At 48.3% G+C, this 26,442-nt stretch overlaps 1 protein-coding gene across 1 annotated transcript; it reads right to left on the bottom strand.

The window, feature by feature from the left end:
- Positions 1-19,451: 19,451 nt before the first annotated feature.
- CHST12 (carbohydrate sulfotransferase 12) lies at positions 19,452-21,214 on the bottom strand. The gene has a single exon (XM_009286398.1). The coding sequence runs from the start codon at positions 21,120-21,122 to the stop codon at positions 19,863-19,865; it is 1,260 nt and encodes a 419-aa protein (XP_009284673.1). The 5' UTR covers positions 21,123-21,214; the 3' UTR covers positions 19,452-19,862.
- Positions 21,215-26,442: the final 5,228 nt, after the last annotated feature.

The raw sequence follows: 26,442 nt of genomic DNA, 5'->3' as shown, positions 1-26,442 counted from the left end.
CGCTCCTCAGAGGACTTGTGCTCTAGACCCTTCACCAGCTTCGTTGCCCTTCTCTGGACACGCTCCAGCACCTCAATGTCCTTCTTGTAGTGAGGGGCCCAAAACTGAACACAGTATTCGAGGTGCGGCCTCACCAGTGCCGAGTACAGGGGCACGATCACTTCCCTACTCCTGCTGGCCACACTATTTCTGATACAGGCCAGGATGCCATTGGCCTTCTTGGCCGCCTGGGCACACTGACAGCTCACGTTCAGCCGGCTGTCAACCAACACCCCCAGGTCCTTTTCCGACAGGCAGCTTTCCAGCCACTCTTCCCCCAGCCTGTAGCGCTGCATGGGGTTGTTGTGGCCGAAGTGCAGGACCCAGCACTTGGCCTTGTTGAACCAAAGAGGTTGGTTCAATTCGCACTTGGGAAATGCTTATATACACTCAGTTCATTGATTTCCCATTAGCTAAAGGTCACTGAAGGCTTTGTAAAAAGCTTTATACTCTCAGCATGATCATTCTAGGTGACAAATACTTCTGATTTAGGTGACTTGGCCCTAGAGACACTCCAGTGTCCTGGGACCAAACACTGGGATATCTGAAACGATGTTCATCGTATTTCGTCTTGTTCCAGCTCTGCAGGAAATAGCCCAGGATTCCTAGCCCATCCCTGAATTGCACCACGCAGCCATTCTGTAAGCATCCCAGTTTAAAAACTAATGTCAAATTAAAAATCAGATTGAAAAGAATCCAGCATTAAAATTACTGAGTCTCTGGACTCTACAAAGAAAGACCATTAAATTTAATTCCCATGCTTCTGTAACATATATCAGATAGACAAATTGAGAGGGTTTTTTTTTTAGATCAGCTTTGAAAGAAAGACCATTAAATTTAATTCCCATGCTTCTGTAACATATATAGATAGACAAATTGAGAGGGTTTTTTTTTTTAGAATTCAGCTTTGAAATCTAGTTGATGCCTCAGCAGAATCACCGCCCTGCATCCAACGCCTGCTCGAATCAAGCCTATAGCACCACGTCTCAAGGAAGAAAAAGTGGATTTCCACAGGGATTTTTGATGAAACAGGATACAAGTTGTTGATTGTCTTTATGATGACTCAATGAGATACTGGAATCTTCATTCCATCTAAGTGGAACTTAACTTATTTGTAGATACATACTTTGACTACCAATTTTGCAAGGCATGAGGAAAGTCTAGATTTCACCACATTTCCCGGCTGGAGATAAAAGCAACTTGGAAAAGATTTTCTGATGACTTCATGGTGATTTTGAACTGTAGCTTCCTCCCCATGCACCAGCTTGGTGTCTCTCACAGGTCAGAGACATGAATTTTGTTACATTTATGATGCAACCATTATCATTTATGGGGCCTTATTTCTGCTCTGAACTAGACTCCTCTGATACCTGAGCTGATAAAGCAAACAGCAAAACTGGATATTGTATGACCTTCAAACTTGCAAAATAATTAAAAAAAATGTGTGTAGCGATGATTCTATTTTTATTTCAGCCATTGATGATGACTATGTTTTGCAATTTGTTATTTCCATTTTTAAGACCATCAGAAGGATACTACTTGAGACAATTTGTGTATCTGCTACAGTGATATTTTGGTACTTTGCTTTTAAGATAAATAGATAAGGGTAAGCCGAACTCCACAGAGCTGCATTTTGCAAACTAGAGGAATACAAACACGGAGCTTGTGAAAACACTTGCCAAGGATGCTGTTTATCAGTTGCTGCAGAAGCACAACAGAATGCGGTTTAGTAACATATACTTTATAATACCAATCGATAAAGTAATTGAAATATTTCAGGTACTTCATTCAGGTTTTTCTTTTCATTAGAAATGAATATTAGACATTAAACATATTCTTTCAAAACACTTGAGAGTTGCAGCTTTTTTAAAAATGATACAAAGCCCGTTCTCCTGTCCTTTCTCAGCCCCTTTGTATGTCTCAGGTTTGTTAGAACATAGTCCACTTAGAAGCCATTAGTCACCTATTTAGGTGACTAATGGCATATTTAGGAGGCTAATAGCTTTGAAAATCTGATCCTTGTGAGCACAAAGTGTTTGGCCATATTAGATGCAGGCAGCACCAGATTGCTTGGCAGTACAAATACAAAGCGGCAGAAGGACATGAACGCAATTGCCCATCCTTGCTGTTGAACCAGTCACAGCACTCGGTGCCATGATGATGCTAGCTAATGCCAGAGTTGGGCAGACTGGTCCCCGAGATGGCAAAGCACCCACCCTGAGTGCCTGTCTCTCCAGAAGCATCCTCCAGATGCAGGCGGGATGCTTGTGGGAGGCTTCTTTAGGACAGGACTTTCTCTCCTAAGTCAGCTCCTGGATAGGAAAAGCACCAAGCCACTGCCCAGGCACTGTGATGTTTGCTCCTCAGCAGTTTCCAACTGCCATTTTAAGGCTGCATCTCATAGCAGCAGGAAGTCACCTCTGACAGTGGCTCTCCAAGTCCCCCTTTCCCAGTGAAACCCGGTGATGGTGAGAGATGCCAAATTCCCGTGCCAGAAATGGCTGTATGTGCTGCTCATGCCCTGTCTATAGGAGAGGTGGCAAGTGAGAGAGGTGACATATTGACTAATGGACAAATAGGATGCTCTGGCAGGCTTTGCTTACCTGTCATTCTTCAGCTCCATCTCTACCTTCTGCCTTCTCACCCTTCTCCACCAACAGGGCATTCCTCCATCATCTGCAAACTGTCATAGCAATGAGAGAGAGAAAAACCATCATGGGTCTGGCTTCCCAGCTGATTTTATTTGCCTTCCAGGCAGACAGGGAGTTTGCTCTGGTATTGGGTCTGTCTGGGTCAGTAGTGTCATCGTTCTCCCTTGCTATCTGACAAACCTCATGCCTGCTACACACAGACAGGTCTCGTCTATCACCAGCATCTCTTCAAGCATCTCCTGAGCAGCAGGGGAACAGCAATGAGACAAGCTCTTGGCCAGTTGAAAACAAGGCAGAGGGCTTCCCCTCCAGAGCTTCAGCCCCACCATCAGCTCCAGATCCACAAAACACTTGGACAGCAGGAGTGAGCTGCTGTCTGAAGGATGAGGGAACCAAGACAGACCCAGGCTGGTGACTGGTGCAAGTTGTTTTCTTGTCTGATGTTCTCCCAGGTCATCCCTGTCCTTTCTGCCGTTTCTCTTCACATCCAACTCTACCGCCCTTTGTGATACTCATCCCCCAGGTCAGCAGGTCTTTGCTCCTCTCCTTTCTTCACTCTTTCCACCACCGCGTTTTCAGAGATGCAACAGGAATGACAGCAGTGGAACAATTTAAGATTTTGAGGTCTACTGTCAGAAACAAGATATCAGTAAGTGCTGTTGGCTACCAATGAGTCTCACCCACAGAAGTCCCTAAATCTAGGCTCCTGCATTACCTTGTCCTCCTGAAATATTTATGCTGTCCTAAAAAAGTCATCACTGGTGCTTTTGCCTCCACAGGGCCCCAGCTTTGCCCGCAGCAGGCTGCTGGCTGAGATTTCCCAGCTGGGCACTAGGTGGCAAAACATCCCGAGAAAGGGAATTTTGCATCTCGGCCCCTTCGGAAGGGGCTGTGGGAGCTTTGGGGTGTTTTTCAAACACAGCTGAAAATGCAGAATTTGCAAATCTAAATGCATAGAGCCCAACAGAGACATGAGTTAATTTGTATTCCTGTCTTACCGTCAGGCGGAGGTATTTGCGTATGAGTGTCTAAAGCTGTTTCCTTTGCTGCTGCTCTCCCGCTGACAGATTGTGGCCATAGTGCTTCAAATATGCAAACAGCGGTGCCCAATTAGAGCAGAGCCTATCTATTTACAAGGATACACTGGCTCCTTGCAACGGGCATGGGACAAGTGAACGTGCGGCACGTGCTCCATGGATGTCTGCACGGGCAGCACCACCAGCCTTTCCCTTTAGCGGCTCCAAAATGAAGAACGGACCATTTTGGCAGCATGGTTCCCCCACACCTCTCTATGCCATTTGTGACTTTCCCCTCTCCTCCTCCCACATCCCTTTTGGGGTGGAAAAGGTGCAGCTGCTGCGTCCACTAAGGCAAATCCCTTGGGGCTGGAAACCAGCCCCAGTTCAATGGGAGCTCACGGGTAAGTGGAAGATAACCCGGAGATCTGTCCTGTGAGGCGCTGAGCAAGGATGCACAGACCCTGTTGCTGTGGCAATGCCACCTCTGGTTTTATGGACCCCCATCCCTTGACTGTGGGGGACAGAACCATGTGTGGAGGAGAGGACACCCATCACAATGTTCCAAATCTTTCTTCTTTGCCCTGAAGGGTCCCCAGCCCCCCCCCAGCCTGACCCTGCAGGGCTTGTCTCATGAAGGGCAGATTCCCGCTGCTCCTTGTCGCATGTGCAGGGGGGATCATCTGAACCACAACCCGTGCCTTACCCCAAACGTATCTCCTGACCAGGCTTGAGCAGATCTCTTGGTGCGGATCACCTCTCCTCTCTCCTTTGGTGTCTGAGCCTTTCCCTGGTCTGTAAAAGTGGATACAGAAGATTTAGGGCCATGTGAGTGACAGGCCCCAGTATTTAACCGTCAGGTTATTGTGCCACCAGGCTGAACTCTCCTTTTCACCCCAGGACCTGTGTCCTTCACTTATCAGCACGCTTACCAGGTTCTGCCCTGTCCCTCCTATAGCATCAACCGCTTCGGCCAGTTGCAGGGTCCAGAGCAGGTGATTGAAAGCCACTTGCCCCAAAAAAAAAGCCAGGTCCTCAGCTCCTTGCCCTCATGATTCCCTGCTGGCAAGTGCCATCTTCGTATTCCACAGTAATCAGCCCCTCGATGGGACTCAGGGACCGAGCAGCCTCAGCTCGCAAAGTGGTGTCAGTCATTTCTGCCTTCCCTGCCAAAAGCTCTCCATCCCCTGGCTATAAAACATCACACACCATGCTTCACTGTCTGGCGGGCGGGAGCTGGAACAAACCCGCAGAAACTTGACCTCATGAGCTGCTTTTTCCTCCTCTTTTAGCTCTCAGGATGTCAAATTCTCACCCAGACCTCTCCTGACTCTTTGCACTTCTACAGCCCCTTTGCTCAAAGGGCCCACGGCAATTTAAGGGGCAGATTTTGCAGACCATAGAGGCAATACTGGCCAAAAGGGGTAATACCAGGCGGGGTCCAGCTCTCCAACCCTTGATGCTCTGCACTGCTGGTAGCATCTACGGGTGAAGACATCCCCGCTGACTCACTCCAGGGAAGCTGGACTGGAAAAACAGCAACCGAGACCCCCATCAAGGAGGGGATGTGGGGGGGACATGGGGGCACGCAGTGCGTGTAGCTCTATCAGAGCAGGAGACTCTCGAGTGGGCACTCTTAGCCTGCATCACATGTGTCTGGTGGAGAGGTTTAATCCTACATGAAGGTATTGGAAAGGGATGCTATGCCAACTCCACAGCTTGGCAAACAGAGGGGAAAATGTATTAAAAGCTACGACTTCTGAACATGCTCTCTGTCTGGAATCTGCCTGCAAAACAACTCAAATTTCTCAAAGGGATTCATTATTCAAAACTATTTGCTGAATAATTTCTGTGAGTAATTGCAGGTCTGAAGCTTGTCTGCAAACAATTCATTAGGAGCATCCAGGCAGGCAGCTATAACTGTGCTCAGACTCTGGTTTGCCTTCCCTGGCTGCGTGCGGATAACCCCAGAGTCGGGTGGGAAGGGTAAATAAACTTGTTTACAAAATCATGATCTTGAAAAAAAAATTAAAGAAATTGTATCAGCTTAAAATTAGCTGCTTCTACCGACGCTTCTAGATGCAACTGTGGCTGAAATTGTCTGGCAGAGAGAACTGGGCACTGGGGGACCAACCCTGGGCTGCCACACGGTGTGTGGCTCTGTCCTTCAGCTGCCCCGATGTCCCCGAGGAAGCAGCAAAACTGGTCCTCAGGCAGGGCAGGGAGAGGAGCAGGAGATGGGAAAGGAGGAGCCACCTCCACCCTCCATCCTTGCAGGGTCCTGAACATCACGGAAGGCGCTGTCTGCTGAAGGAGCGTGTCGCAGAACCGCTGTCCCTAGAAAATGTCACCAAGCAGCACTGACAATTCACGTACACATTTGGAGAAGGAGCAGAGACCGACTGGAAGTATTTCCACAATTCAGGGCTCGGAAAGTGCACAGCAGCACTGGGCTGGGTACCAAAGTCATCACTCAGGCTATGTTTCCTGCTGAAATCATGAAATAATAGATGTCCAATTAACTGGCAAAGTGAGATGCAAAGAGAAATATTGCTTACAGAGAGCTGGCGTAGTGCCCGTGGAGTTATAATAAGAATATTTTATTTGCCTGGGCTTTAGATAACCTATTTCTATTCTCTCTCTTGCTGCCCCTGGGGCTCCTGAGAGTATATTGGTTTCTTGGAATAACTTTTCTTCTCTAGCATCTCTAAAGTCCTCTCCCAGCTCCACCAGCTCAAGTATAATCTCAAATGCTGCTAGACTAAACACAGCCTTCATAGCTGGTGTTAGAGACCAGGGTATCTAACACACTCAAACTGCACGGACTGCAAAACTGAGGTTGTGGGTACTCTTCAAAAGGTGCCTGAGTGGGAGCAGGGAAGGAGAACAGGGGTTAGCCTTCTTCATTATTTAAAATAGGCAGAGCAAGCAAAGTTAAAGCAGGAATAGGAAAAGAAAAAAAACCCACAACATCCTAGGAAAAAAAATTATTTGGCAGAAAAAAGCCTGCTTCACACTGCAGTTTCCTAAGTCAAAATAAAGCCAAGGAGGTGCCAATAGGACTAGACAGATGTCAACTTTCCATCGACCTGCCCAGTAAGTTATTAAAATCCAGAGACTATTGCATGCAGAAAATCTTGTGTGCAGTGCTTTGGAGCTAATAGAAGGCACGTACCACACATCCCTGAAAAACACAGCAGGAAAGGATTCAACTGCAGCACACTAAACTATCAAATACGCATGATTTAGATTAAGGATAACTAGCATAAACTAAAACCTCTGTACAAGGTGTCCAGCAAAATAAGATTTTTAATGGGTCAGTACCTCCCTACAGGCGCCGCAGCAGTAACCTAATTGTTCGCTTAACTTGCCTTGTAACCACAGCCTGGGGTAGTAAATAACTGAAACCATTTCATTGTTGCAGCCATTAACCTAAAACATGTTTTCTGTAATTCTCTATATCTGTCTGGCCCAAGATTGTTTCTGAACCCTTAGAAACAAGTTAGTAGTTGTAACCTCAGGAAAACTGGAGGCATCAAGCAGGTAAGTGAGTCACTGAAGATCAGAGCGTGACCCAGTTGCAGAGCTAAGAATGGAAAACCCTTCGCCTCGACCTCTTAGTCATATATCCCGGCCCTTGGACACAGCCGTGTTCCTGGTGCTCTCTGCTCTCCGGAAAGGCGACGCAAAGGCAGCTCCAATACATTTACACACGGAGAGTTTATTTCTGTTAAACTGCTATTGAAACAGCCCAGAAACGTGACCTACAAATTCTTTTTCCTCTTCCTTCATTTTTATTCTTAAAATTTTTATTCTTTTCTTGAAAGAAATCTTTTATTCTTAAAATTCTTTTATTCTTCCTTCTTTTTTACTCTTAAACATCTCATTTTGCAAAGTCTCTCTTTATTTGCAGAGAACTTCACTGGAGAAAAATGAGAGACGTGTCCCTACTGGGGAGGGAGCCCTTAAAATCACCTCGCCATTAACCCCTTCGCTGCTGGTCTTTGCCACTCTCCCAGCCTGACGACAGCTGGAAACACAACGGTGGATGGCTGTGTAAGTGTCAAAGCGCTAAAAGCCTTGCAGCCTTCCAGCCCAAACACCTGATAAGCCTGTGCTGCACAGCAAGAAAAACGCGTCGTTGTTACGGCATCCGACTGCCCTGCCTGTCTGTCAGAAAGCAGCAGTCTGCAGGGGATGGGGCTGATGTCGGGGCACAAATCCCAGAGCTGACCTCCTCTGCAGCCTGGCCCGAGACCTTGCACATGTGCTAATCTCCTCCACGTCCCTAACAGGGGGTGAAGGGAAAACCGCGCTCTGTCCCTTGCCCCAGCTCTTTTCTGTTCTGCTCGTGTTAAGAAACAAAAAGCATAAAAACGAGCATTTTCCCGGACACGGGGACTGAAGTCCCATTGACGTGAGTCAAGACACTCAAAGATTTGATGCAGCTAATCCTGGGTTTTTCTTCCCCTTTCATGCCATAGTGTGTTTAGGAAGGCTCAGGAGTTATGTGTCAGGCGGTGGCTGCATTTGCTGAAGACGACAGAGCTTTGCCTTCCCATAAATTCAACCCCGGTTTCTTATGTCAATGCCCTGATCCTAAAGGCAGTTTTACAGCACATGAGGCAAAACCATCTCCAGGCTAACTGCAGAAGTGGAAATGGTATAGCTGTGATACAGCTCCGAGCCAGAAAAATCCTGCTGAGGAGCTAATTTCAGCTCCATCACTTTTGGGATGGAGCTGGTGCCTGCCCAGTGCTACGGTGGGCTCTGCAGACACAGCCGCCCACTCGGAGCTGCTCCGGAGACCTTGGAGGGACTGATGTGAGCTTGGGATTTTACTCTGTAAAGTGATGACAGAGTGAGAAGGAAAACACAGGACGCGACTGGGGAGTGGAAGACATTTCCTCTCCGACAGCGCTGTTCTGGGAGCCCAGCAAAGCCCCAGTTCTCACCAGTGGAAGTCTGGTGCAGGTGCAAAAAAGCAATCGAGTAACTGAAAACACAATGAGACAGCCTTTTCCTGCCTTTTCTTGACCTCATCCTCTCTCAAACCAAACACTGCTGTTCTTTCGGGGGGAAATATCCCCTGTTGCTTTTGACCAAACAAGAAAAGAAGAAAAACAAATCCAAACACAGCTCATGCTATCTTTGGGTAACTGTCTAAAAAGGGCTGAGAAGAGCAATGTCTCGGCGTCACGCTGTCAAGCCTTGCAGCTGCAGGGCAGTGAGCTGCAGTAGCACAATGGCCTCAGAAATGCCTTGCCAGGGTCAGGCAGATCAAGCCAAACACGTGTAGTTTCCCCATTTTTACTGGGAAGGCACCAAATGAGATCCTGGAGGCAAATACATAGTGTCTAACTCCCAGAAGGAAGAAGTTCAGAAGACGAGAGAAAAACCAGGTTGTCTCCAACGCCTTGCCCACATATTGGTCCTTCACCAGCATATTAACCCCATCCTGATGGGATTCCTCCTGCCATTGCTCTCGACTCCCAGTACTACACAGGTCTATAGAAGGGCCAAGAAAGGATCCTAAAGAAAGACTTTGCTTGTGGACATCCGAGTGGCATCCTGATCTCTGTAGTGTGATAACAGGCTTGTCCAAAGCAAACACCAGCAAAAAACCCCAACAAAAATAAAGAAAATGTCAAGCTCAGAGTTAAGAACAAAGCAGCCAATTGCCGTGTGTTCTCACACTAAATGGCATCACTGCAAGGAGCAAGTCAGAATATTTTAAGCAAAATGTTCCAGCAAAGAATCTGTTTCTGGCAACTATGCTGTATTGGAAATTTCCTTCCAATCGGCATGGCCAGAAAAAAAAAAGCTAACACTGACAACAGCAAGCTAATCTATACTGAAAGATTTTCCCTGTATATTGGAGGAAAAAACAAAAAAGAAAGAAAAAAGAAAAAAACCCAAAACAAACTTGTCCCTAGTTATCTTTTTAGCCTAAACTGACAAACTCAAGAGCTAGATTTCAGCTAGCATCTCAATTCCAAAGGCAAACTTTGTAAGCAGGCTGTTTTCCTATGACAAATAAAATGAAAAGCGTTACTCCCAAACCTGCAGACTTTCCAAAAGTCAGGAACTGCATCCAAGCACACTGACCTTTTGCTAAGCTCTAAAAAATGTCATACATGCAAAGTGCAACAGCATCTGGAACCTGCCCTGACATCTTGAATTCACATTCTCACTTGCTGATGAGAGATGCTTTGCATCTTACGTTAAACAGATTTGCTCCCAGAAATCATGCCGCAGCCTGGAGCCATGGCTGTGCTGGGGGACCTGGTCCCAACCTGACCCAGTTTTGGTACGTGAAGGGGACCTCACCATGCAACAGCTTCATCTTGCTACTCTGCCTCTACCTGGTGCCGCGGGGCGGAACAGAAACACGGTTTGTCCTGGTCTTACAAAGGGCTTTTGTTTTCAGGCTGGCTCCTAGCACCCTCACTTTCCCCAGGAAAATCTGTGTGTATGATGCAAAATCAATCTGAGAATTGCCTTGATTCGGTAGTACCTGTGGAATAACGCTACGAGTTTTACTGTCCACCATACACTATGCTCTTTCTCCTGTTGCAGCTGGCAAGTCTTAGAAGGAAACCTGATGCTATTTTGAGAATCCAAGAAATCCAGAAAGCTCGGATTTGAGGCATCTAAATGAGAAGAGGGAAAAACCAACACGATCCCGATTCCATAATTTTGAAGCAGGGATTAGCTCCCAGCCCCACTAACCGGGGACTTGCTCTAATCCCTGGATCCACGCAGTGAAAACTGGTCGGTGCACACAGCAGCTGTGTCTGCGTGTGCTGGGTTCACGCTTTGGCTGCTAACGGTAGCTGGAACAGGAAAAAAGCAAGCAGGCTCAGGGATGTACAGCCAGAGGGATGTCCACAGCTGCTGTTAGAGCCTGACTGTCCCACATCCAACGCAACACCCGCTTTTGCCCGGTGGTTGCACAGCACAAGCATCCCCCGGTCACAACGGGGGCTTGCTTAGGAGAACTGAAGAACGAAACTGCGTTAATAGGGAGGAGTGACCATCCTAGGAATGTCAATTCATTGCAACATACTAATTGTAATCACAAAAATGATCCTCTGCTTATAGAAAACAGAAGGCCGTAACTTGCATATATTTCACCCTATCAAAAACTTAGGTGTTTGTTTAAACATTTCAAATGCATTCACCTCCCCAGGATTGTGGACTGATTCTGCCACTTGACTTTACATACACATACATTCACACTCACAATATATGAGACACAAGTAAAGATAATCAAGAAACACAAGTCTAGGTCATCCTGACCTGATGCAAGAACCTTTATCCAGAAGACCTGCATGCCCAGACTACTGTTGGGTAGCCGTGTTATGCCAAGGTGGGTCCCCACTGTGCACATCATTACCCAGCACTTGGGAAATGCTTATATACACTCAGTTCATTGATTTCCCATTAGCTAAAGGTCACTGAAGGCTTTGTAAAAAGCTTTATACTCTCAGCATGACCATTCTAGGTGACAAATACTTCTGATTTAGGTGACAAATACTTCTGATTTACCCAAGAGCCAAAACATAGAGAGTCTGAAATCAATAAGGCATGCAAAGGTCAAGAGAGAGAAAAACTGGATACAGATAGAGGTGCCCAATAGCATGTGAAAGGTCATTGGCACCATCTCTCCTGCACTTCCATCCCCTGTGGACATGGCCCTGCTTGCAGAGCCCGACAGCTGGTGAAGCTGCAAGCCTTCCTCTCCCAGCACAGGCAAGGAGCACCTTAGCCCACTGCTATTTTTAGTCTGCCTCTAAATGACTGCTTGTTCAGTCCAAGCCTACAAGTCCCACCACCATTCACGAAGTCACACCTATTTCAGATAATCTGACCCCGCATCATGTGTCAGAACCCCTTGGATTTTGCCCGCTGTATTCTGATAAGCTTTCTCCACTTAATTATGCAGTTATTTATTTTCTCCTCTACTTTGGCCCCTGCTCCCAGCCCGGAAAAGCAAACAGGGCAGGTCTCCATGCTGCAGCAGATGGCACGTGGTTTCTCAGCAGCCCCTCTCGCTCATCTCAGCATTTACCCACTCTGTAGCACCCCCATTTTGTTTGTAGATGCCCTCAACTCCCCCCACCCTTTTTATCCTTCAGAAATGCATCCCCAGCCCTGCTCCACTCCCTGCTGACCACTCTTTTGGCCGCCGCTGTCTTTTTGACACGTCTTCTTGGCTCTTTTCTGTCCCACATGCTCCTCCCATATTTTCCACAGAGACCTGTCCAGGGTCCAAACAAAACAAGAGTCAATCTCGATGGCATTTTCTTCCATCCATTTTGAATTCCTGCAATGACAGAGAAATAAACACTGAAACTGCAGCTTCTCTGCCACAAAATGTGTCTTTGCCAAAGCTGCGCGTGATCCATCCGCCTGGGGGATAAAACACGGGATTCGTGAAGGCACTGCCTGGTGGATCAGGAAAAGCCTCCCTCAATTATTTAACAAATAGTTTGGGCAGGGCTGGGAGTATTTTGATGCTGGTACAGTCTGACACCCAGATTTGGCACAGTCTGAGGATGAGAACCTGAGACAAAATTACAAACCCCTTCATTAGGTGAAAAGCAACAGCCCCGCTAATGCTCACTGCCATCTCAGCTGGCTGAGCACCATCTGCTCAAGGATGCCCAGCATTTTCCAAGATAAAGAAAGACATTTTCTTCAGAGAGATGGCATGCTCTGCACCTCCCCTGCATCCCGAGCTGCCTGGAAGCCAGCCAGGGACAGAGCGGGACGGTGAGCCATGAACTCTGTGCATTTCCATAGCTGAGTTTTGCCCATAGACCCATACAAGCCCTTGAGCTCTCCAAAGGGTACATACTTCTTGAATCAATACAGACAGTTTTCATGCCAGCAGCTTCCAGACTCACCCTGTGACAAGAAAAGTCTGGATTGAGGCAGTTTTGGTTTTCATTGCTGAATGCTGCAGCCCTGTCTTCGAACCCTCCCAAGGCACTGCTCCTCCTGGAGACCTCCAAACCTCCCGTGGACACAGCTCATACCCAGGAGCCCTCCAGAAAACAGGTATCTCCCACTCCCCCCTTACGGGGGACAAACAGAAGACAGCTTGCATAACTCACCGAAGGGCTTACAGCAAACAATTAGCAGCACTGCTAATTAAAAACATGCTCCTCAGCTCTGCCTTGTCATTTGAGGAGAACACGGTCCATTGCATGAGTCCCTGGGTTTGTAACACCTGTATTCACAGCAGCCTCTGCAAGGGAAACTCCTGCCGCCACCCTGCATCCCACCACAGCCTGGGGGTCACCATCTCTTTCCAAATGCAATGGACCCTACCAGCAGAGTCCAAACCTCACGGTCCAGATGGCAAGGACGCCAACACCTGAAAAGCCAAAGAAATGAAAAGCAATAGTCTTAAGGTATAAATGGTGAGCAAAGACTGCTGAACAGCCCTGTTCACCTGCCCCGCTTCCCCTCTGGGGCAGTCTGCTAAAATTACTGCGCCATTCTCCATTAGCGCCTATAGATTATTTTTTAAATCACCACCTTCCGTGTGGCTTTCCGGAGGCTTTGGTATTCTGTGGCAGCAATTAATTTTCCAGTCTCAGGGAAAGGCTCACAAAGAAACAAAAAGCCTGCAGAAAGGTGATTGCTTTCCATTGAGTACCACGACAGCTTTCCCTAGGGGCCTCCAGCGTCAGGTTTGCTCCTGAATTCACCACGTTTCTGTTGGCCTGTCAATGGTGAGAGCCCGAACCCTTGCACCCTGCTGCCGGCAGACACATTGCCCCCCCCCACTGCTGGCAGGCACTGCCCCCAGGCAGAAACAAGACACAAAAGAGAAGCTGAGGCTGCGACCCAAAGCCTCCCAAGGCGAGGCAACACCATCTTCAGGTGGGGCAGCTGGGTTTTATGAGCATTAAAGAGCAAGAAAGGCCCAAGTTCAAAGAGGTTTGGCTCAGGGTGCCCAAACCCACAGCCAGAGGGTTTTGGTATGGAAACTTCCCTCCCTCCTTGTAAAAGGTCAGGCTGCTAATCTCGCACCTCCGTCCCGACAGGAACCAGCTGCTACAACTGCTCCACTTCTTATTTTTTTAAAAAACATTTTATTTTAAGCCACCCCTGAACGAGGCAATACCACAAAAAGCAAAGACGAAGCAGGGCTGCGGGGACATCAGGCCACCGCAGCCAGCCCTGCAGGAAGGCAACACGGCACGTCGGGACGCTTGAGGGGACACTGGCGGTGCTAGACATAGGGGGACACTGAGAAGAGACGAAGGGAAAGGAGCTTCATATCTTGCAGGGAAAAGGCAGCAGGGCCTGATTCTCAGCTCCAGCAGTGAGCCAGCAGGCAGGAGGAGAGGAGGGTCACTCACTTTTTAAGTGTATTCACACCCCCCATACTCCAGCCCTTTGCGACCCAAAGGCTAGGCACTACCTGCGACACAGGTTGCACAAATAAAAGCTCCTGCTGGGTGCAACAGCCTGACTGCAGGTTTGGTTGTGCTTTGCTCAATCGTTTCACAGGGCACCGTGACAGGAATTGCCGCTGACAGCGGGTGTAAGAGATGGACCCCTGCTGCCAAGGGAGCCAGGCTGCGGGGAGCAGCAGTGGCGTTTGTCAGAGCCCAGGAACAGAAAATGGGTTTCAGATGGGCCACTGCAGAATGGCCGCACGGTCCTGGCTCCCATGGCACCTTGCACAGACACAGCGACTGCAGCGAGAGGCTCAGCCAGCCCCGCCGGCCTGCTGAGCATCGCTCCTGTCCCGGCACAGGGCTCTCCCACAGCATCCAGGCCAAACGCTACCCAGCTCCTGCAAGGAGAAGCCTCAACCTCCACAGTCTGAGCTAGATGCCTGTCACGGATGGAGTGAGACTGCACTTCACTCATAAGAGAGAAGCAACAATACTTTATTGATAGAAAACAGTGAGTTAAAGTGTGAATTAACAAGGTTCAATGGTAAATGCGACAGTGAACAAGATTCGATGGCAAGGTACACTTGATTATTTACTGCATAGAGGACAGGGTCAGACAAAACTGTCAGGGAGACCCTCCCGTTGAGTCATGAGGTTCAGAAAGGACCCCCTTGCTTTCTAAACTTCTCAGAGAGGAGTCTAGGTGCGGCTGGATCCAATCCTAGTCCCAGACTTGGTCAACGGTTTATGTCTAAAGGATTATATATGCGCAATCAATCCTTTATATCACTTAGCTAAGATTTCAAAGTTTAGCATGCTATTAGTCACTTACCGAGGATCTGTTGCGGCAAGGAATCTCTAAACCTCGAGGAGTAACCTCGAGAGGTGTCCCTACTCAAGGGGAGATCCCGCCGTGCAGCCCGCTGCCGTGCAGGAGAGCTCAGCGGGCCCTGGGCTGTCCACTATTTATAGCGTAAGATGATTGACTTATAGTCATATTTGCATATCAGCAAGTCATTTGGGTCACTGCTACAGGCAGCCCTTAGCTACTATGTTGCCATCCATCCCCAAAGTCCAGCATAAGCTGGATGCAGCCACGACGACCCCAACTGGTGGTCATTGCTCATGCAGGGCAGGGGGAGCCCACCGCCACAATCCCCAATTTGATTTAATCAAGGAGAGAGCAGAAGAGCTGCATTATGCCTGCTCCAGACCCAGCACCACCCACCCTCCCCATCTCTTCCCCAAACAGCTGGTTATCGATGGCTTTATTAAATTCTGCTTTTTTTTTTTCCCCCTCCTGCCCTTGACTAGAGGGTTTACAAGCAAGACCAACATGGGCAAGCCCTTAAATTCAAGCAACACGACTTGCTTGTAAGTCACCACACCCCACACCCTCCCTGGCACTGTTTTGCACCACAGCCACGCAGCACCCTGCCAAGTCACCGGCTTTCACCGCGGGCTGCCGCGGAAGTCCAGCTTACATAAGAAGGAACAAACTAGCTTTTCTTCGCCACCCTTTCAACGCTGCCATTCATCCCCTGCCCTCCATCCCCCCAGTGCCACCTTGAGGGACGCAAAACACACAGCCAAAACACTTCATCCCAGATGTCATCCCAGGGCAAATTTTTGTTGTCCGTGGGTAGTGGGTCTACAATTTTGTCCCCCTAAACCGCAAGTGAATTAAAGGGTTAAGGCAAAAACTACTGAAATGCAAAGGTACCCATGTGTTAAGGACACTCCATACCCTGGCAAAGCCACGTCGCTGCTCAAAAAGCAAAGAGCTCTGAGGCCTGACAGTCCTTCCCCGGAGCACGCAGGGTCTGCAGGGCCAGGTCACACGCATCCCACTGTAGTAGTGAATCCGGCATCAAACAGCAAGGGACCGATGTTCAATGGTTGTGTAAAGGCTTCGGCTTCGATGCTGAGCGAGCACTAAAGCTGGTCTCAGTTCTACCCAGCTGGAAACAGCTTGGTCAATCCCCAGGTTATTTTTGCATCTGTGCATCGGTTCTGCCTGGTTAGAGACTCTGTGCTGACTTTGGCCAAGTGGTCAACCCCAGGGAAAAGCAAGCTGGGGGGGAACAGGACATAACTTTGCAGGCTAAGCATGAAATGACAAAGCCAGGTTTATTCAGACTCAAATAGGTCACTTCAAAGCATTTTTCCACCCCTTATAAAATCAGTACTAGTATCATAACCATCTACACTCCAGGATTTTTAGCCCTCTTCTAACTTCAGGCCAGCACGGATGCATACCGCCTGCCCTTTGCAATCATTCTGCTATTATTTGTCAAATACCAAATTCCAGCTCCTTTAGGAAACCAGGGGGTAAGGAAGCATGGCTGATTGAACTCTTTGTCCTTCTCCCCCCCCCACTCCTCCCCCTTTTACATCATAAGAAGAGAGCAAGAAACCCACAAAAAATGCACATTCCCAAAGCCAGAGGCTACGTCCCAGTTCTGGCAAGCCAGTGGTCTTACCACAAAGCTCAGCGCAGCCTGGACCCCCTTTGACTTCTTAACAATACATTCACAGTGGTGGAATGGTGGGGAGGGAGGGCTTCAAAAGAAAAGAGCAGCAAGGAACAAGCTATTTGGAACCCAGAAGCCATCCACTGCAACGTGAACCCTCTCCATCTGAGCTTTACTGCTCCTCCCGGCAAGCGCTTTGACGCGTGGCAATGGGAAATGAGGAGAGAGCCAACAGCACCCAGCACGTTGGCTGGGTATCGGTCTACAAACATTAAAATGTCTTAAATGTCAACGCCTGCTGGACTCGATGGGGTGAAAGAGGGAAAGTACAGAAGACAGAGCCCTCAGTGGCCTTATGCCATCCATCCTCCTGACTGCAGCTCTTACGGAGGCTGATGAAGCCATTGGGATGCAGGCAGCCTGCTGGCAGCTCGCTGAACTTTGGCTATGGGGTGTTTTGGACCTTAGCATGACATAGGGTGGTATTAGCACATAACGCTGGAATTTATCCCCTTTATCCAGCTTTGGATGGGGAGAGAGGAGAGAAGTCAGTGCATTCAAAGTCTCCCCTCTCTACCCAATGTCCGCAAGGGAAGGGAGGGCTTTTTGTTCTATTGCTGTTAAATTACAAGGCAGCCATAAGGAGAGGATACGCTCTCCCATCACATGGAGCAGCTGCTGTGCAGGATTTGTAGCCATTTTGCACCTTCTCTGCCAATTGCACAACCAGGACCCTGCTGCCAAAAATGAGGTAACACTCTGCAACCCATTCCTCCTCTGCCCCGGATGACTGACTGACAGCTTGTGAACTTGAAAAGATGCTCCCGGGCTCTTGGCTGGGACAAGCCATGGCCATGAATCACGGGACAACTGCGGTTGAGAAGGCAGCAGCCAGTTTGCAGGGCGAGCCGGCGTCATAGGGGTACGTCGGCCAAGCGCTGGCCGGCGGGGCAGGAAGAGACAGGACCAGATCAAGAGGTGCAGGGGAAGCAGCTGGAAGGAAGTTTGCACAGCAACTGTGCTACGGTCCCAGCCACCCACCTCTACACATACTAAACATCAATTAAATTTAAATTAAAAGATAAAAAAATAAACACTTTGTAAAGACAAGAGATGAAAACATCCATGCTGTATCTTTGAAGAGTGAGATGAACCCACCCTGAAGAAACGTAAATGTTGCAGGAACCAAGAGACTCCCGGGATTACTCATTACAGGAGATGAGATTCTCAACATCTTTCTGTTTTGCAGCAATTAGCTGGTAACTGGAAAAAAAATTGAACAGATCAACACTTTTCTATTATTAGTTTTAAATAATGACTCAGAAACAGGCACTTCCTTTTTCCCCAAGCTGTGAAAAGTTAAGCACCAAGACCCTGATCATGGCTTCAGGCTCATTTAAACTGCAAATATCTCTGCAGAAATTACAGGAGAGTGGTGTGAATACAATGAGAAACAAACTATTCATTTCGAGCTCAACTACTAAATTACCTTTCATTTATAGGTTAAAAAGCTTGATATAGCATATTTGCTAGGAAGAGCATGCAATGCCACGAAGATGTATGTGTACAGAGGTTGGGGAAGCAAGGAGCGAGAGGGGAAGTCATGCCTGCTGATGGTCTCGGAGAGAAACTGAGTAAAAGGCCATTATAAAGAAGTCTGCCCAAAATGCAAGGCTGCCTCCCAAGGCCTGACCCTAGACCTTCATCACTGATACCATCCACAGCCCAGGGAAATAATTAAGCATTTCAGCTCTAAAAGAGTTGCCTGCCCAATCTGCTATGCAGACAGTTTTTGCAGAGCAATTCAGAGAGAAAAAGAGAAGCAGATTCAGCTGATGAGACACAAAAAGTCTCTCTAAAAGCATTAATTTCCTTTGGGAAGCAGCCCACATGCTCCTAGCACAGTGGGCAACCATCACCCCTGCAGCAGGTCCCAGCAAGGCAGATGATTAAATCTGCATCGGTCATTTGGTATAAACAGAAAAGCAGTGGATGAGGATGCAGCGTCACGAGCAGTAGCTGGCACTCTGAAAGCAAATGAACTTTGAGTTCACCTTGACGCCTGCTGATTGAAAGAAACCTTTCGCATCTTCTTCTTCCAGGGATAAGCATCTGCATCCCTGCCATGTCCCCTTAAAGCATGCATAGGAATGAGGACATAGCACACTTCAAGGGACCTGTACTGTATGTAGCAGCGACCAGGCCACGCAGCAGCACACCACCTCCCCATCCTGCAACCGGCTGCGATATGGTGACCTGTGTTTCTGCCTAAGCTGTGTGTGTGAAGGCAGTGTGAAGCCTGGATGCCAATTTCTGGACAGCACATCCATCCACGAGCACGCTCTGCCCATCCAGGTTGGCCACAACCCCCAAGAACTTCAGGCACCATCCTGGAATGGGACATGTCATAGAAGATGCTCCACATTAGCAAGGTATACAAGGGCTGAGGAAACTCAGCTTTTTGGAAAGTAAAGTCCCACCACCACTTTGCCAAAAAGTGAAGCAGTGCAGAGGTACCGCGTTGGCCACGTGCACATCCTCAAACACCCCACGGGGCTTGGCATCACTGCTCCCAACCACCATTTCCTTCCTGTGACCCTGGCGTCACGCTCACCAGCTGTGAGCAGCGCTCGTCACCGGAGCACTGGTATTCTTCCAGGGCTGTTTGGCAGAATCGGGCACCGACCCATCCGATCTGCCTTGAGCCCAGCTCAGAGCGATCACCAGCAGACGTGGCTGGCGAAGGCACCACCGACAAACCAGGTCCTAAAGAGATTTGAGTGCTCTGCAAACCTCGGACCTCTGAAACAGCAGCCCCGAGACAACACAGAGGCAACTGCATAATTTCTTGGGTTTTTCTTTTACTTTTTTTTTTTTTATTCCTTCCCTTCCTTTGCCACGCCACACGCATTGTATTAAATATCTTAAATATATTAATTTTTAAAAAGTATTAATAAAAAGCTACTGAAGGACACAGCTGGCAGAGTGACCAAGGGCAGCGACCCATTGCAAAACATGGGGACATTTTAAAAAACAGAAAACAAGTGATAACAAAAAAAACTGGCATTTTTTGCATATGCACAGCTGGCTGGAATACCCTGGACTCTGGCATTATTGCAAAAACGGAAGGGGAAGCGGTAGAAAAAATATATTCCATTGTACCAACCTGTATGGGGAAGGGAGTTAAGAGCAAAAATGAGGAGGCTTTAAACATTTTTGGTATTTCAGATGTTCCCTCCCACACCCACCGCCCAATCGCTTTTAGTCTTTAAGCAAGTTTTCTGGCTTGGGATAGTCAAAGAGTACAAAATCTGCTTCATAAAGCTTGTAGAGCTGCTGCCTCCAAGCCAGTGGGATTTTGGCAAACCAATTGTCTTCCCAGCTGCTGGCAGTCCTGTTCCGGTAGCTGGGGGGGAAGCGAAGCAGCCTGTCCACTTTGAGGAGCTGCAATAGATAAGCAGCATCCTCATCCAGCGTCTCCAGCTTTCCAATAAAATCGTAGTCTATCTGGCACGGATGGCACAGGCGGTAAACCTGCCTCCAGTGCTCATTGAAGGGGGCCATCTTCTCTGTCCTGGGATCCAGTAAGTACTGGATGAAGTCAGAAAAGGAGACTTTGAGGCCTGCCCCAAAGGCCTCACTTACGGAGGTGGGAAGGTTGGTATGGTTGGAGTACAGCTTTAACATGGGGATGGCAAAACGCCGGTAGAACTCCTCATTCTCCAACTCAAATTTGCTGCGAAAGGCAGAGATGAGGCGGACAAAAGGATCTCGTACAAAGAGGAACTTAGTGTACTTCTTCAGCTTGATCTTCATGAGGTGCCGGGAGAACTTCCCGTAACGGCGCCAGAATTTGTTGAAGGTCAAGTGGGTGCTGGTGTTGTGGACATGTTCCCGGGGGATATCCAGAGGATTCTGGTATGGGACCCCCTGGTTCAGCAGGCTCTCACTTAGCACAATCATCACCCGTTTCCAGTTGGTGCAGGCCACCTTGGGGACATAACAGTAGATGATGCCGTGGCGGTCATCCACGATCAAGTGGTTGAGCTCATAGTTTGGGATGTCATCAAAGGAGCGCTCCTTGGTGGGGAAGGTGAAGCTGGAATTGGCACAAAACTCCCGCAACGTTCTCTGCCTCTCTATCTGCAGTTTCTCTTGGTCCAAGCTGTTTCTGTCATTGTGTGCAGACCAGTCGTAGCCCCGCACGTTCTCCTCCAAATTGCTCACCACAGGCTTGCTGGAGCCCTGGACCAGGAGCTGCTCTGTCTTTCGGGGGATAGAGCTATTCTGTTTCAGGCTCGAACTAAGCAGCTTTGCCAAAAATTCATCCACATCTGGCAAGGCTTCCCAGTCTTCACCTGCCGTGATACCAGGGATGGCTCCTGGGGAATGAGGCCTGGAGAAGGATGTATGCAGGTAGAAGTGAGCCGTTCCCACGTTGTCCCAGTACACAATGATCAAGAGGATCATGAAGATGGAGACCAGCACCACAGAGAGACGGAGGAGCCGTGCTTTGGTCATCCTGACACCTACTGTGATAGCTGGCTTTCACCTGGATTCACCTCTGACTTGCAGAGTGAGGCTTGGGATCCAGCATGGTGCTGCAGACCAGGAGCCTGGAAAGGTACCAGAAAAAAAGTTAGTTGAACCCTTAATCGCTCTGGTTTGGAGAGAATGACCTTGCACAATCAAGACTCGTTACGGGGCTGACCATCCGTTTCCACATGGGGACAGCTACGTGAGTCTGAGGCACCCATAGAGACCCCGTGGAGAAGCAATGACTGGACAAAAGGAGGCATAACGTGTTGCAATTTTACCAGTTTCCATAGCAATCATGGGGTTTTTATCAATCTCAAGCTTCTAGAGTCATGTGATTTCAAGAGAAGCTCCGTTTTCATTTTAAAAATAAATAAAATATAAAGATTTCAGGTCTAGAGTTTGCAGAGGGAAGTTTGAGAGTATTAAAAAATACAACTATATTCAGAAAGCATGCAGAGCCAACCACCTTTCAGACCTCCTTGCTTTTTAAACGTATCTAACACACCACAGGAAGAAAGAGGGCTCAATCCATGATTTTAGTTTGTGGTATTCACACTGTCATCTCATCTTCCCATGAAGATGCTCTGTACCACTGTGCTGAAAACAAAGACCTTATCAGAGTTATAAATACATAGCTGAAGATGCCATTGCCTCAGTGGCTAGAGCAAGCCCCTGTTGAGAGAACATCACTGACCTGAATGCACCATCTCATTTAATCTGTGTGAAGACACCCAGTAGATGTCACCTCCACGATCTTTCTTGGTAGCTACTTCATTTTGTTAAGAACAGAGATTACACAAACAGTTCTCCTACAAAAACCCCCAAAGGGACATAGCGCCGTAAGAGCCACGCATCAACATAAATCTAAAGGAATAATTACTTTTAACTGTATGATTTCAGAGATTAAAGATGCTCTGGTAAATCTTTGTCCGTGTCCAGACTGTGTTAAGTCAGGACGTCTTTTCCTGGTTTAATGTAATTTTTATTTCTGTTGCACTCATCCCTAACAACTCTTGATCACCAAAGACAGGCGAGAAATCACTGTTAAAAGGGCAGCTCGTAAGACCTTTTCTGGAGGGTGCAGCAGGTTTGTTTTTTTTTTACTTCAACCAGTCCCATCTTTTCACTGCTACCTGCTTCCCTGCTGACTCCCAGCCCCTTTCCACTGGCAAGCTCCTCAAGGGAGATCCGTCTCCCCAAGCTGCTGCATGTTTTCTGGTCCAAGGCTCTGCACAGAGGCAGGCTGGCAAACCAGCCTTGCTCTCTCCCCAGTGATCAAGGAGCCAATGCCTACAGCCAGGGAAGAACAACGTAGTAAAGTGAGGAGCAGCTATCTGATATTTTGAGAGACAAACCAAGGTTTGATGTTTTACAGTCTCTCTCTGCAAGGTTTAACGTCAAAAGACAAGCAAAAAGTAGTCACTCCAAACTCCTCCTCCCCTCCAAGCACAGTCCAGACCCTGATTATAAGCACAGAACAGCACCTACAGATAGAAAACAAGAGCCGCCCTTTCTGCAGACATGCTCATTCTTTCTAGCGACTTCAGAACAAACCCTACAAACACCAGCTCTGAAAACAAAACCACTTCAGGGCAAGCTGCCCTGAAAAGCTTTTCAAAATGATAGCTGGGTCTCTCTTCCTCCCCAGCCAGTTCATACGCCACCCCTAAACAGCACCAACCCTACCCTGTACAGTGATATGAAGAACCTGAGAGTCGGATATGCAAAAGTGCTGAGCCCTGTCATTCCCAGGGGAAATTTGCTCAGCGCCTTTGAAGCTCACAGCAGCCTTGCATTGAATGACTTGTCTAAAGAGCCATCTTCGTAGCTGTGCTTATGCCTCAGGGATGCCAGATTTTAACAATCAAAGTCGTGGTTTCAAACACTAGACCAAAAGCATTAGACCGGTATTTAGTAAGAAACAGGAACAATACCAGTTACGTTTCCATATCAAAGCATTAACTCATCTTGTCCCAAAATACATAAAATGCAGAACCGAAGGCTTAGGGGTTTTCCACTCTGGTGTATTTATGTACACTTCAGAGGTAGGGAGAGCCAGAAATTCAGTGTAGCTGTAAGCCTAACACATGGCTTTGCACTGCAACACCAAATGCTGTGTTTCCTGGAGCCAGGCTCTTATTCTACACGTGAAGAGGAGCTGGAGGAACTGCAGACATAACACTTTGTACTCTGCAGAGCAAGAAGCAGATATTACTCAGCAGTAATTCTCTACGTTTAGCTAGTCACGATTGAGGATGGAGCAGATCTAAGAAGAAACACCCAGAGAGATGAGCATGGAGTTAAAGAAGGGGCAAATTACATATGTGCGTCAGCACTTCAGGCCAAGCATCTCAGTCCAACAGCAGAAGATAATGGAGTGATGCTGCCAAGCCTACCGCTTGGCACACTTCTGGGTTTGCATTTTGCCTGAATCTGTCCTTGCTTTCGAGACAGTTAGCTGTTCGGGGTAGGGACTGCCTCCTATTCAGGATGAACAGGGTGCCCACTGCGCACATAATTCCTAGCACACTGGGTTTCCAGCGCTGCTTGAGACCTTTAGGCTGGCTGGAATGCAGCAAGCCTGGAAAGCTGCATGGAGCATCCCCTTCTGCCATCCCTATTCCCAGCAGCTTCCACAGCTTCAGGCAGCACAGCAGCCTGCTAGCATTTCTGCAAAGCTGTCCCACCCCGGCGTGGACAGATCACCCTCTCGGCAGCAACGACAGAAGCAAACGAGGCATGTGTAGCACACGCATTCCTCGGGCAGACGGAAGGAGGGCTCTTTGTCAAAGCCACCACCATAATGTAGCTTTACCGGGCGCACCCCAAGGGCTCGAGCCTGCTTTCCAGGACACAGCACACAGGCCTGCCAGAGCATTTGGCTTTTCCAAGACACACAGCAGCAAGCAGCACAGAATCGAAATGACTCCACTTCTGTTAACTCTATCAGTGCCAGAGCAGAACCCTGGAAAAGAGCAATAATGCAGCTTAATTCCCCCTCACGAGAAAAACGCCGCAGAAAACAGAGTTACTCTATTGACTATGATACATCCTCTTCCCGAGCACTTCATAAAAGACACCAGACTGAAAACACAAATTAGAGGTCTCTGTGCACATCAGAGGGAATGCGCCTCCATCCTCCCCTTGCCAGAATCAAAAGGAAAAGCCTCCAAGAGGAGCCAAGAATTTACATTCAAGTTTAACCCAAAGTCACCAGCCAACAAGAACGTGCACCAGGATCCACACAAAGCTGCTTCTGTGACATGACGCTGGCAAACCGGGAAACAGACCAAGCGCTATAATCACCCTGCAGAGTCCCCTGAGCAGCCATTCCGTGATCATCTCCATCCTGAACCTGGCCTGGATGCGAACCAAGGACTCTTCTCCCCATCCCAGGCCCGAGAAAGACACAGGTCCGAGGTCACTGGTCCCATCCTCTCCTATCACAAGCTGCCATGTCAAATAACCACCTCTCAAACTCTCATTTAAAACCAGAAAGGGGGGATGTGTCCCCAGCACTCTTATTGCAAAAGCTATTGCAAATGCAACTCCTCAGGGATTTGGAAACCTTATTTGCACTTCACAGCCCAATTGGAACTGTTTGTTCTCAGGGCAAACAGCAGCTTAAGTAATTCCTGTCTCTTTCTTCCTCTCCTCTTGGCTTGGTGCAACGACTACACTCTCTCACAGCGTCTCTTTGCAAAAGAGAGTAACTCCAGCTCACTTACAGGAGCAGTAAGGCCTGCAGAACATAAAGGAGCTTACACACAGGTATGTACCGGAGACAGAGGACAATAACCCCTCTCTATGAACAGGGATGGTTTCGAAGGGGCTGTGCCTCCAAAGGCTTGAGTACAGATTCCACCTCTTCTTGCTTTGTGTTTCCCCAGGCTTGTCCCTATCCGTTGCTCCTAACTCCCCGCGGGGAAGCGCAAGGCATAGGTCAGGCATTAAGCGCCAGCTCACCTCCTCCAGCGCCCACTCATTCTAACGTGAGAAGGGATTTCAGGTACGTTACTTGGGCTTCGCCTGCTTCTGAAGACAGAAAGAGGTGGAATGAGAACTTTTAAAAACATACAAAAAAACCAAATTCAAGTGGATACTTTCCCCTGGGGCACCTGCATTCACCAGCAATTGCTCGACCCAGGCAGCCTTCTTTACCCACGTATCATGGTACACACCTGCTACCAGTTACGCTTAGGGAAGAAGCAGGCTCTAGAGAAGTGGAACCAGTTTAACCTCCTGCACGTGCAGGAGAACGAGCTCCCATCAGTCAAAGCAGACAAAGTACTGTACCAATAACCAGAAATGAATTTCATGCGCTTGGCCACCACTCAATAAATTGCTTCTCCCCAGCTTTCCAAAAATCTAGCACCCTTTGCAGAGCAGGGAAGTTTTAACCCATGTAATGACATCAGCGCTTACGTTAGTATAAATGCACAGTTTAAGCAAAAAGTAGGGCTTGCATTGCGTTTTACTCCCATTTAGCACATATATGCTAGAGACCAGCAAAAGAACGTCCTAACCTACGTAGCTATCCCAGCGCCTTCCCTCCCATCGCTGCCACAAAGCCTGGTTTGTACAGGCTTGGCAGCACCAGTCACCTCTTTTTTAATATCCATACTTGGAAGTTGTCTCAATAACCATATTTCTAAGATTTCCAGAAGGAAACTCCCAAAATGCAGCACGTCCTCTTCGTTCATTACCTTTGTCGCAAACTTCAAGCACACCCCTTATTCCTGGCCTTACAAATGCAGGATGAGCCTCAGCAAGCCTGGGTGCCTATAGCCTGGGCCAACAACCACAGGACATTTGTCGTATGTCAACACAGGGGCCAGAAATCAGACCCTGCCACTCGCACCGCCTGCCTCTGCCTTGCAAACACCTGATTTAAGCATAGTTTTCTACTGTTTATAGTTCAGCTCTGCTCTGAAGTTCTGTGCATGAAGTTGAAGCAGGATTAATCACGTTAACGGCCGTCTTTGCGAAGCAACGTTAAAAGCCGCGCTCTACCATCAGTAGAAACGCTCCAACGAAGAGGCTGTTTCCTGGGTTTGCTTTTGTAGCTGCTCAGACCGCAGACGCTCCCGAGTCCAGAAGCAACACAGACTGCAGAACAACACACAAGAACTGCACAAGCGGGCTGTTATCAAGCCTCAGGCCCAGCACTGGCAGCAGAGCGGGGGAAAGCCAGCGTTCCATGGTCTGGAGAAGGGGAACTGCCTCGCAGAGCCGCCCGCCACCCCACAGACCCAACCGCCTCCCTGCCACCGCCGAGGCAGGAGGACGGGCAGCGCGCCAC

The sequence above is a fragment of the Aptenodytes forsteri genome, unplaced genomic scaffold (genome assembly GCF_000699145.1).
Source record: "Aptenodytes forsteri isolate BGI_AS27 unplaced genomic scaffold, ASM69914v1 Scaffold55, whole genome shotgun sequence".
NCBI lineage: Eukaryota > Metazoa > Chordata > Aves > Sphenisciformes > Spheniscidae > Aptenodytes > Aptenodytes forsteri.
Note: the sequence above shows the minus strand (reverse complement) of the source record. Positions and strands in the feature narration are given on the sequence as shown.

Bases quoted from the DNA above. Each gene is read 5' to 3' on its own strand.
- CHST12 (XM_009286398.1), bottom strand. From the start codon at position 21,122: ATGACCAAAGCACGGCTCCTCCGTCTCTCTGTGGTGCTGGTCTCCATC.